The sequence below is a fragment of the Eucyclogobius newberryi genome, unplaced genomic scaffold (genome assembly GCF_026437365.1).
Source record: "Eucyclogobius newberryi isolate DKJ021-1_F unplaced genomic scaffold, fEucNew1.0.hap1 SCAF_4, whole genome shotgun sequence".
Classification (NCBI taxonomy): Eukaryota; Metazoa; Chordata; class Actinopteri; order Gobiiformes; family Gobiidae; genus Eucyclogobius; species Eucyclogobius newberryi.
Genome location: NW_027316056.1, coordinates 37305445 through 37318504, shown reverse-complemented (window position 1 = coordinate 37318504; position 13060 = coordinate 37305445). Strand labels below are relative to the sequence as shown.

General features: G+C 44.5%; 1 protein-coding gene across 1 annotated transcript; it reads right to left on the bottom strand.

Annotated features, from left to right (window-relative positions):
- Positions 1–113: 113 nt before the first annotated feature.
- LOC140378030 (protein BTG3-like) lies at positions 114–7052 on the bottom strand. The gene is made up of 4 exons (XM_072463660.1): positions 6881–7052; positions 6663–6800; positions 6408–6576; positions 114–242 (listed from the first exon to the last, which is right to left on the bottom strand). Exons 1-4 carry the CDS (start codon positions 7048–7050, stop codon positions 114–116), a joined length of 606 nt encoding a protein of 201 aa, XP_072319761.1. The 5' UTR covers positions 7051–7052.
- Between the last annotated feature and the right edge of the window lie 6008 nt (positions 7053–13060).

The following is a 13060-nucleotide window of genomic DNA, read 5'->3' as shown; positions in this document are numbered from 1 at the left end:
CTCTAGGGCGGTGTTTTAATTTGCGGCTCCTCCGTACGACCTCCTGTCCGACGTGCCAGTCAATCCCGCCCACTCTCTGTCATTTATATTCGGCCCGGTTTATCCGACGTCTGCTACGACTCCCGCACGTGTCTGGACTCATCGTCACCTCCACCATCAAGAACCACGTCAACGCCGCCCTCCATCCTCCATCCCTGTTCATCTGGTGTTTTTGCCTCGCTCTCCTCTTCATCGTGATCCCTCTTGAACCGTATTAATCATTTCACAAGTGATTACAGGACATTTCACTGTAGGTTAGGTTATACTGGCGTTTAATATTCCAAAGACAGAGCTCTGGTTTAATTATCCACTAATCACGTTTTAATGGCCTGTCAGACGCACACGCTGACGCCGTTGTTTCAGCGGCCAGTCGGCTGAGACCCGTGTTGGCGGTTTCAACGTTCATGCGGAACCGACATGTGACGATGGAGCGGTCGTCTTACGGGACGCTGTGCGAAGGTTTAAGCACTTGTGCAGGACAATAAGTATGTGCAAATGTGCAATAAAGAGACAAACATATTTACAATATGTTTCAGGTTCAGTTTGAGTTTCAGGTTCAGTTTGAGTTTCAGGTTCAGTTTGAGTTTCAGGTTCAGTTTGAGTTTCAGGTTCAGTTTGAGTTCAGGTTCAGTTTGAGTTCAGGTTTAGTTTGAGTTTCAGGTTCAGTTCAGTTTGAGTTTCAGGTTCTGTTTGAGTTTCAGGTTCAGTTTGAGTTCAGGTTCAGTTTGAGTTCAGGTTTAGTTTGAGTTTCAGGTTCAGTTTGAGTTTCAGGTTCAGTTTGAGTTTCAGGTTCAGTTTGAGTTCAGGTTCAGTTTGAGTTTCAGGTTCAGTTTGAGTTCAGGTTTAGTTTGAGTTTCAGGTTCAGTTTGAGTTTCAGGTTCAGTTTGAGTTTCAGGTTCAGTTTGAGTTCAGGTTCAGTTTGAGTTTCAGGTTCAGTTTGACTTTCAGGTTCAGTTTGAGTTTCAGGTTCAGTTTGAGTTTCAGGTTCAGTTTGAGTTTCAGGTTCAGTTTGAGTTCAGGTTCAGTTTGAGTTTCAGGTTCAGTTTGAGTTCAGGTTTAGTTTGAGTTTCAGGTTCAGTTTGAGTTTCAGGTTCAGTTTGAGTTTCAGGTTCAGTTTGAGTTCAGGTTCAGTTTGAGTTCAGGTTCAGTTTGAGTTGAGTTTCAAGTGTTTTTATCTGTTCGATGTTCGATGGACGTGAAAGTTTTTGTATGAAGTGAAACGCTATTTCAGAGTCAATTTCAAGATTTTTACATGAACTAAGATAAAATGCTCTGAAATGTTTGCATTACAATGTTTTACTTTAGATAAATATGACGATTCTAAAACGCCACTTACATGTTTAGAAATGATTAAACATCATCTTTCCTGTCCCGAGTCTGGAGACAGGATCCTGTCCGCTCTCTCCTTTTGCAAAACTCAAGCCTCAAAATATGTCAAAACTCAGCAGCAGAAATGATTCAAATGAGGTTAATTTGTACAAGAATATTTTGTTTTCTTTTATACATGGTGTCTATTATTTTTGTGTTAACATGTTCTATACTTATATACACACTTATATAATAGAGGTTTATTCAAATGCAGCGCTCCATTTGAATCTTCTCATCTTTGTGGCCCTCACGCTGGGATCGGTTTGACCCATGTTTTTTTTTACAAATACCTCGTTACTTCTTAGTAGCAACTTGACTTTGAATGTACTTAATCCAACATGACGTTAAAAAGCCACATTCACTAAAGAGCGCCCGGACGCTTGGTGACAGCATCCTCTCATCTGGCGCTCACTGATCTCCGCTGCAGAAATATTCAACATAATTGTATGAGACGGAAACAGTTGTAGCTGTAGCTTTAATCAAAGCGCCTCATTAGCAGAGCCTGTGGGTGCGTTTGAATGTGTGTGGGAACTGCAGTTATCATCAGAACACTGTCGAGACTGAGCGCATTACCTCCGCGCTACTGTCCAATGATATTACGCTCCGTTCATTCTTCTTTAGTCCTGTAGATCCTCAACAGTTCAGCGACGTAACTAATGTCAGAGGATCGAAGAGAAAATGGGCTGCAGTGCGTACAAACACACGTATTAGCTAGCAACACTTAACTGTCCCCGTCGGCAAATTAAGACTTTTGAAAATAAAGCCAAAAAGGCAGAAACGGCATTAAAGCAGCTGCAAATTTTAAGATTTGTTTTCATTTATTTATGCAATTTGAAGGAATTTGTGTATTGTAATCTCGTCCTTTGTGGCCTGGTGTCACATACGAACAAACACACAGCAAACTAAAAATAATTAATTAAAAAAGGAAAAGAAACGGGGGCATAATGACAAACTGCTGCTCATTTTAGTTTTGACCCAACTGGCTTCATGTAGAAAATCGACTCTAGCTATACAAGCCACGAATGAACATTTTTATTTCAGTCATTTCTGGCCTGTTTTAATGTGCAGGACATGTGCAACGTGAGATGGGGATGCGAGCGGAAAGGACACGCAGCAGATAGTTAGAGCTGGATTTGAACTCTCGACGCTCAAACTTGTCACACGGGAGATTAATGACAGAAACTCAAATAACATTCAGAAACACCACAGTACTGTAACCACCGAGCGCAGCTGCAGTAACTGAATCCAGACAACTCTGAGTGTAATAACGCCTGATGGAGAGTCAGAAAAAACCCGCTGCGAACAGGAATAGATCAACCAGACTTTGATCCAAAAATAGTGCCTTTTGGAGAGTCGGCTGAAGGACCCCGCGGCTAAGAGTACAGTCTTCAGTCACTCGACGGAGGGAAAAGTGTGTAGCCGCTGTGTACATGTGGACATGCCCTCCACACAGATGGATGAAGTCCATTACCAGGCCATTCTGGAGGAGCAGCTGTGGCCGAGTCCACAGATCTATCTCTGTACAAAAGAATCTGTTAGAGCCAGAGCCAACCAATCAATCTGTGCACCACTTCATCTGTTACACTATTAATGAGCCAAGGGCAGCGGAGGAGTTCACGGCTCACAGAAGAGGGCGGCTTCTATGTGGACTTGGTTCCTACCTCGCAGACCTCGAACCAGAAGGGACTACTACAAAGACCTCGAACCAGAAGGCCCTACCTCGCAGACCTCTACCCATAAGGCCCTACCTCGCAGACCTCTACCCATAAGGCCCTACCATGGGTTACTTTAGACCCATGAAAAGGAACTTAAAAGAAAATATTGTTCACTTTGGCTCCTGGACACTGCCTTCTAAATCCGTCCTCTCTCTCCATCATTGTCATTGCAAATGTCAAAAGTCGGTCACTTCTTTGCAGAACAGAGTCAAATGACTAGTCAATTTGCTGCCATACAAACATAAAAACGCAATTCAAAACTACCATAAAGCCTTGCATTGCTGAAGTGCCCTTGAGCAGGACGTCTCTGCACGTCCTGCATGTTTCTACTGTGATGCTGGTCCATTTCACTGTGTGGCCACAGATGTCTACGGAACAGGAACAGTCTGTATTTTGGTGGAGTGCACGAGTGCTGCAGCGCCGCTCTCCATCTTTCAAACGATCCAATTTGCTTCTCCTTTTTATATTTGTCATGTTAACAAGTAAGGTGATAACATCAGGAGTGATGAATAAATCAGAAGATACACTCAGCTCTCTGTAGTCCTGGCTCTCCCTCCGTTTATTGCCAATTAGGCCTGGTTACTGCTACTCACCACCAGTAATCAGATTCCCTTTTTAATCCTACAGCGGCAGAAGAAACTCTTTTCACTGAAGTCACCGGAAGCGTAAATGCTGCTTATCCAGAAAACCTTAGTATTTGCAGGAGAACACCCCTTAAAGTATGTGATTTGTTTCCACGGAAAAGCACCTTTTCATCTCCATCATCAGTTGATCCAATGCTGGAAAAGAGCACGCTTGTTCTAATGGAGCCTGTACTATAAATCCCTCTGATTGTTTCGTTTTGTATTTGTCCAACTCCAGGCCCAGGTCAAACTGGGGATTCTGCTGTTCATAAACTGGTGGTTCTAAGCACTTCTTAAAAAGTAAGATGTGAGACAAATACCTCATCAATCACTACATTTACATTACATACACAACTTGTAAACCATTTACCTTCATTTAATCATTGAGAGATTTCGACCCATCTTTCATGTTGGAGCCAGACATAACGGAGGCTCCGTCATAACACTGTTCAGCACAGTAACCGGGACATATATCGCATTGGTTCCGAGTGCGTTCGATGCGAGTAAAGAGCCTCTTCACGCACCTCTCCAGAGTCCGGATCCAGGAAACGCACAATGACAGAGATCTTGCCACTGTCCTCGGTATCGTGGACGAGACGAGGAAGTGCTCTGCTGCTCTCGTCTCCTCTCTGATCTATTCTTTCATTTTCATCGGTACCATTTTCATCATGTGTTTCATAGTGCGTGGTGTCCTTTGCTTTCCTTTCGGAGGTGGATCTCTTTTGGCATTATATTTAGCTATTTCATGCTGCTTAACCCACGCACAGTATTTCATTTCTGCGTATTTCTTTGTACTGAAATGACAAATAAATACTCATTCCGGATTCACAGACAGTTTAATTCATGCAGGCGGCAGACGGTGCGTGTCAAGAGGGGTTCGACTGCACGTGTGCGGCATCTCGGAGGGTGAACAGTTCCATTTGCGGTGTCAATCATGCCCCGCACACACCGTTTCACTGCAGCAGTTTTCAGAGCCCACTACAAGGCCCACTCTTCCATACACAGGGCCGGACACTCCGCTGTCAATCATCTTTCACTGAATCCCACTGGCGTCCGCCGTTCTCTAATCCTTGACTCTCCTCTTTCTTTCTCACTGCCTCTTATTTTGGTATCATTTCTCCTTTTATATCATATTAGCCACAATCCTGTCAAAACGGCGCCATCGTGATACAGTCACCGGTGAAACAAAGGCTTTGATCAACATTTAAGCCAAGCAACGGGATTGAAAAGATTAAACAAATGGCGGTTTGAACGTTGAACCAAACGACGTCTGGAAAGGGAAGAGAGAAGGGAAGACAAACGCCGAGGAGACGAGTGTGATGGAATTAAGAGAAATCCAAAGGAAGAAATAGTGTTTAGTCAAAACGAAAGCACAGAGATGAGATTTGTACTCTTTACTTTGTCCTAATTTGGTTTCCTACTTGGTTTTTAAGTGTAGTATAACAGTTGTGTGTATAATAATATATATCCAGATCACCAGCTTTCAAGATGTTGTAATATAACTAATAAATAGTTCAAAAAATACAAATAATATCACTTTGCACTGTATACTTGGAGAGAGATGTGGCTTAAGAGTTTTAATGTGCAGCTTAAGTCATTATGTGTTCTAATGACATAGAGTTAGACCCCGCCCCCAAAGGAAACAAGGCGTTCCATATTAACAATACACAGAAAACAAAATCCTTTAATATTTACTTCACAAAGTCCACTTAGAGGAAGTAGAAACCTTGATGTACACAATCAGCACAGGGAATTCTTTTAAATAAAACTTCAACAATTTTAGCTTTGGAATCTACACAATGATTAAATACAAATATTTTACCTCCACAAACTTTAACAAACTGTCTAAAGTGCATAAAAATACTGTCCAATGTGAAACGGCCGCGCGGCTCTAGTACTGATGGAAGTATGGCTGAGCGCCCCAGTATCTGCAGTGGTATATCTGTGTCGCCTGCACCCACAGATGTGGCTGGGTCATGTGGTGAGGCCTTAACATGTGGTGTGGATTTGGAAAGACGTGGCCACGCCCCCTCGCCATCGTCTGGGAATGCCAATGAGCCGGATCGTTTGCCTATGGGACAAATACAGCGGAACAAATACTTTATTAGCATCAGTGTTGATAATAGAAGGAGCGACGGATGACAACAATTAAAAGTATTAGTATCATTATTATTTTTTATCTTAATTACAATAAGATAAAAACCCTAACCCTGCACACAATTTGAATGGACCATAAATACATTTACAATATGGACGATACACTCGATATTCTAATTCTCCAAAAGAACAATTCCAAAATGAATGAAGATACGTTTGATATCTTAAGTTCGGGAGCAGGACCACACCCCTTTCATGCCCCCTTCCTGTGGCTACACTATTAAGGCATACAGGTCACACACGTCAGCGTTCGTGACTTCGCGCCCCTTCCTTCGACGCTCTTCTAATTATTATTCTAATTTATGTCCTAGATGCGGGTGTCGAGGCCCCTAAAAGAAGCCAGAAGCCCCAAAACCGCATCCATTTCTGTCGACTCGATAATAAACACTTTGATATTGGTTCACTAGCAAGGACCAACAACTCCAGCTACGATGCAATGATACATCTGCCACGTCTAGATGACACAGCAAACAGAGAAATAAAACAATCTAAAAAATAACCGTACCTGAGTACAACTTTGCTGCTTTGGTATCGTGGGATTGCTCTGACGCGGCTGGTACTGGTGATCCGATGCCTTTCCATCCAGGGCTTTGGTCACCATTTGTGCAATTTCCTTCTCGTCCTTATCCTCGCACATCGTTGCCAGAGAGAACCAAGATCTGTTCTCGTCATATCTGCAGCGGGAAGCACAAACCGCGAGCCGTTTAAAACAAGGTACGACGCTAGCCACGTTGGATCTTTTAATCACTTCAAATCTCACCTGCAGCACACTTCCCCGGGATCCACCCACAACGTGAGCTCGTGCGGCAGTTTCAGCTCCTGGTACCCGATCCCGCTCTCCTGACAAGCACGCAGAAGCTCCGGATCGTGCTGGTAAAACTCGTTGATGCGTATGCACCTGGGGGCGAGATTCAGACGTCATGATCGTGTCCTTTTGTCAAACGGAAGCCCAGTAACATGTGGTTAAGTTGGGATTACCTGTACGCCTGGCCTTTGCTGGGGTCGTCAGGATACCAGTGACCGTGGAATTTCTCTTGGAGCGCGACGGCAAGTCTCTCAACGAAACGGTCAATCTTCTCTGTATTCTGACTGTCCCTTTTTAGACAGCCTTTCAGAAAGAATATCACAACTGCGATTTCCGTCTTCATTTTTGGACGGTTGTCTTTGAACTATGGTACGTTTCTGCAACAAAAGAACACGTAATGGCATTGTTATATACAGAGCATAACAACAGAAACGACCCTTACAAAAATGCTAACTTACGCTACCGTTTCATATTCCTGTCAACTTATATTGAAGGTATCAAAAGTATAAAAGTGGTCGATGCGTTCAAAGATTCTCCTGATCACGAGGGAGCCTGCATTTGTGTTTGGCGATAGCGACTAGACGCTGTTTGAGAAGACGCCTTCCTTTAAATGATTTGCTTTGTAACACGGCAGTTGCAATGGCTAACAGTCTCAGTACTTCTCTGTGCATTACAGTTGTTTCAGAAGACGGGCTGCGTTGCACGAGTGCTGGGTAAACCACGCTGTCAAAGAACTCGAACATAAAAACAAATATATCGCCAGAACTAAATCCTTCAAATGGTCCGCGTTCTACAGTACTCGATGGCCATTTCAAACATCATCACTTGTGACCACTGACCTAGCATCCTAGCCTAAACTAGCCTGTTATTAAAAAATGAATACAATTATTTTCATGAATATTATACATAAAGATATTAAGTTGCCGACGATATCGCTCACATAACTGGCGGCCCACCTTGAACACCACTTTGAGTAGTTTTTGTGATGTTTGTCTCACGATGTCGCTCACACAGTACACACGACATCGCTGGACACGTGGACAAACTGTGAATGGACCAGAGCGTTTGTAGCCCCTCCCTCTACGAGCACGACACGGTTGTGATCATGTGACTCCCAACTCACACCACAGAACTGTAATGTGAACTGGAAAAGGAATCCAAGATGGCGCTGCGTTGGTCTCTATGGCCGGTGCTAATGTTTTTCTTCTGCATTACTTCCTGAATTGAACGTGCTTACTTCCCAAATTTTACAAAATGTACAATGCTTGATGAATTGTTTTATCCTTCTATGAATATGTATGTGTCATCTTGTACATTTCTGATATGTAAGAGGATTATAGCAAGCATTAGAATGAGACGTCCGCTTTGATTTAACAAAATTTGTTAATGATTAGGCCCGAGCGACGCTGCTGAAAGTGCCCGTCACCTGCGCCCGCGGCGATCACCCAGTCGTCCCTGGCAACAACCAGTGAAAAAGCCATGCATACTTACTCCTGCTATGAAATAATAGTCAACAATGAGTGAATGGGCGAAGCAAATCCATGCTACTAAAAAAATTGTAAAAAAAGTCTAAATACATTTGTCCTTTGGGAGACGCCTCGATGTCACACACGTGAGGACAAAACAAAAGTAGAAGCTGTTCTAGCAAGAGGCCATTACTGACCGCAACGCCAGGCCATATTCTGAACAGTTGCCATGACAATCTCTCAAAGCGCCAACATTCTGTGACATCACCAACATTCCGCCAAAGAGATAGGGAACATTTTTAAATTTGACGAGGAATTCCGAAAAAATGACGACGCGAAGGAAAACCAAAAGAAACAGCAAGAATCAAACAGATATTATTTACAAAACAAACTTTGAATGACCAAAATTGGACGAGAAATGCAATTTGTGATACAACGTGGTCACTATAATAACTAGACGCTCTGCACTGGCAAGAAGCCAAATGTACAGTTGCCATGGCGATGATGTCACAAAGCAGCTGAGCCTGGCATGGAAGAAGGCCAGCTGGAATAAAGACTAAGGAATAAAGTCTGGCGGTAATGTAACGCTTGGATACCAACTGCCATAAAACAACAACAACAACAACCATAACAACAACAACACATACTTTGAGGACGTGGCCGCCATAAAACACCATAGAAGAAGAAAAAGAAAGTCTAATGAATAAAGTCTAAAGAATAAAGTCGACATTAAAGGCATTAAAAAAGCATCATATAATAACAACAACAACAACAACAACAACAACAACAACAACAACAACAACAACTTTGAGGACGTACAACTCCAGTAGGTGGCAGTAAATGCACTTTTTCAGTTGACTGTCAACACCATTAAAAATAACATACAACATGACACAGTCGCTCAATGATTGTGGTCCTGCCCCCTGACTGACCGTATGGTGGACTCCCCCCTGACTGACCGTATGGTGGACTCCCCCCGGACTGCCCGGACTGATCGTATGGTGGACTCCCCCCGGGACTGACCGTATGGTGGACTCCCCCGGGACTGACCGTATGGTGGACTCCCCCCGGACTGCCCGGACTGATCGTATGGTGGACTCCCCCCGGGACTGACCGTATGGTGGACTCCCCCGGGACTGACCGTATGGTGGACTCCCCCCCGGGACTGACCGTATGGTGGACTCTCCCCGGGACGGGGACGGACCGTATGGTGGACTCCCCCCGGGACGGACCGTATGGTGGACTCCCCCGGGACGGACCGTATGGTGGACTCCCCCCGGGACGGACCGTATGGTGGACTCCCCCGGGACTGACCGTATGGTGGACTCCCCCCTGACTGACCGTATGGTGGACTCCCCCCCGGGACTGACCGTATGGCGGACTCCCCCCGGGACGGACCGTATGGTGGACTCCCCCCGGGACTGACCGTATGGCGGACTCCCCCCGGGACGGACCGTATGGTGGACTCTCCCCGGGACTGACCGTATGGTGGACTCCCCCGGGACTGACCGTATGGTGGACTCCCCCATGACTGACCGTATGGTGGACTCCCCCCCGGGACTGACCGTATGGTGGACTCCCCCCGGACTGCCCGGACTGACCATATGGTGGACTCCCCCCGGACTGCCCGGACTGACCGTATGGTGGCCCTGCCCCGGACTGACCGTATGGTGGCCCTGCCCCGGACTGACCGTATGGTGGCCCTGCCCCGAACTGACCGTATGGTGGCCCTTCCCCGGACTGACCGTATGGTGGCCCTGCCCCAGACGGACGGACCGTATGGTGGCCCTGCCCCGGACGGACCGTGTATACTGAGCTATATAAAACACTAACTCTTTAAAAAACTATGATATGACAGAAAGGTCATGTTAAATAGACCCCACAGTAAAGAGTCCAAAGAAAAGAGTTTCTCACCTTGACGTGTCGAACAGTGTGCGGATCTTCTTCTTCTTCTGGGAACCATCATAACACTGAAGTCAAGCGTTCTTCTTCCTCTGCTTTGTTGTTTTATGGCGGCTGATATCCAAGCGTTACATCACCGCCTGACTTTATTCTTTAGACTTTATTCTTTATTATTTGACTTTATTCTTTAGACTTTTATTCTTCCGTTCAAAGCACATGAGATCCTCCTCTGTATCAGGTTGTGTTGTTGTTGTTGTTGTTGTTTTACGGCGGTTGGTATCCAAGTGTTACATTACCGCCAGACTTTATTCCTTAGACTTTATTCCAGCCGGCCTTCTCCCACGCCAGACTGGTCAGGTTGTTATATCAGGTTTTATGTAAAGCAAAGTAATAAAGTGACATTCCAGAACCTCGACCTTTATGACACTTATGTTTTCATAAATCAGTGCATCGCCTATTTTAACGTTTCAGCAGGTCAGAAAACATAAGAAAAAAATATGTTTCACTTTTTAGTTCAGTTCGAAAATGTAAACTGTAAAATGTACTTTTCTTTTTCTATGTACAGATACATAGAAAATATACAGGACAGTAGTTTTATTCTTGTACTTTCCACCTTTGCTTCTAAAACTCCGAGACGTTTGAGGCTCTGAGAAAAATGCTGTCGACATTTTTGGGCTTTTCAAAAATAATTTCATTTGATTTAGTCTGTGCTCAAAAGGTAAATATCGAGTTTAATGATGTAGAAGAAGTGTTCAGCATGAACTATAAAACGTATGAACTCAAAAAGGCTAAATTTACATTCCAAAATCACGGCTCGTTTAGAGATTGTGCAGTTTATTTATCGAGTCATTACCTCAGCGATATTCAAACCAGCCTGAAAATACACGACGCTGCAGCACGTCAAACCGGAAAAGAAAGAATGACGACAAACGAGGCTGAAGTCTGACCTGGGATTGGAGCTGATAATGAGGAGGAGGCTTTAAACCTGCCACATGTGCGGTTACGGCTTCTGTGAGATATGACCCACTGCTCCAGGTTATGTGTGAATTATTGGTTGTTATTTTTGATGGCGCATAATGAAAACATCACTTTCTTTTCACATTCTTTCTCTGTTTGTCCGCGGTTTGTGTTTAACTTCACCTGAAGAAAACACACGCAAACTATTTGTCTCTTGATATTTTGGAAAGAGAAAATTAATAATGGTTCATTTGCAAAAGGCACGAGCTGAATATTGTTCTGAATGCATATTTTTGTGTAGCCAAACGTTAGCTTGTGTTAGCTTGTGTTAGCTTGTGTTAGCTTGTGTAATGGTTAATTCATACTTCGTCGTGTCCTTTTTCTTCTGCTTCTTTTTGGTTTTGGTGCGACACTTTTCTGAGGCTCGTTCACGAGGATCACGAGCTCGTTAAGTTAATACATTTGTGGTGTTCGAACCGTTCACTGTGACGTCACACTGCCACTAGAGGGCGTGTCTTATCCAGGTACGGGCATGTCCAAACTATGGCCCGGGGGCCAAATGCGGCCCTCAGAACAATCTTTGTTGGCCCTCTGGCTTTCTGCTAAGTTGGTCCAAACAACAAACAGTAGCACTTTTTTCTGTAAAATTGGATAAATTCAAGCATGTTGTTGTTACACCAACCGAATATTAATGTTCCAAGTCTCATTAAAGGTGGAGCCATCGAAACTGTGTCACATGCAACGTGTCGAATGATTCGACATTGTCTCTGCTCCGTAAAAGTTTCAAAATGCCGCTCTCGACATGTCCATGAGCTGAGCAGATTGTGCAGTACAACCTACATGCAGTACAACCTACATGCAGTACTACCTACATGCAGTATTACCTACATGCAGTACTACCTACATGCAGTACAACCTACATGCAGTACAACCTACATGCAGTACTACCTACATGTAGTACAACCTACATGCAGTACTACCTACATGCAGCACTACCTACATGCAGTACTACCTACATGCAGTACAACCTACATGCAGTAATACCTACATGCAGTACAACCTACATGCAGATAAGATAAGATATTCCTTTATTGTCCCACATGGGGAAATTTCATTGGTGCAACGCAGGTAGATACAGAGGTAGATACAGAAGAACAGATCACTTATAGGAAGTCTGAAAATCACTTTCAGTAGAAGATCTCCTATAAATAAATAAAAACTCCCATAGACAAATAAATAAATAAATACCATTGCATGTGATCACGACAGTAATTGCACATGAATATGTGCCACGACAGCACATAGATTGCACATGAATTTCATAGTAATTGCACATGAATTGCACATGAATTCCAACAGCAATTGCCCATATGACAGAATTGCGCATCAGTATTAGGTTTGGTCAGTATTGCGAGTGTTCAGGACTAACAGTTTTTGTTATAAAGTCTGACAGCAGCAGGAAGGAAAGACCTACGGAACCTTTCCTTCACACATCGAGGGTGGATCAGTCTCTCACTGAAGCTGCTCTCCAGAGCGGACAGAGTGTCCTGCAGGGGGTGACACTCATGGTCCAGCATAGATGTGAATCTAGCCAGGACCCTCCTGTCCCCCACCTCCTGCACCGAGTCCAGAGCACAGCCCAGGACGGAGCTGGACTTCTTGATGACTCTGTCCAGCTTCCTCCTCTCCCTCTCTGTGATGCTGCTGCTCCAGCAGGCCACACCATACAGGAGGGCTGATGCCACCACAGAGTCGTAGAAGGTCTCCAGGAGTGGCCCTGTCACTCCAAAAGACCTGAGTCTCCTCAGGAGGTAGAGCCGACTCTGGCTCTTACTGTACAGTGCGTCTGTGTTATGAGTCCAGTCCAGTTTGTGGTTCAGATGAACACCCAGGTACTTGTATGAGTCCACTCTCTCAATGTCCCGTCCCTGGATGTTCACTGGTGAGGGGGCAGTGGGGTGGCGTCTGCGGAAATCCACCACCATCTCCTTGGTCTTCCCCGCATTGATGAGGAGGTGGTTCCGCTGA

Coding starts and splice junctions, on each gene's coding strand:
- LOC140378030 (XM_072463660.1), bottom strand. CDS start 7,050: ATGAAGACGGAAATCGCAGTTGTGATATTCTTTCTGAAAGGCTGTCTA. Junction 6,801..6,880: donor AGCAAAGGCCAGGCGTACAG/GTAATCCCAACT, acceptor TCTCGCCCCCAG/GTGCATACGCATCAACGAGT. Junction 6,577..6,662: donor CCCGGGGAAGTGTGCTGCAG/GTGAGATTTGAA, acceptor TTCCCGCTGCAG/ATATGACGAGAACAGATCTT.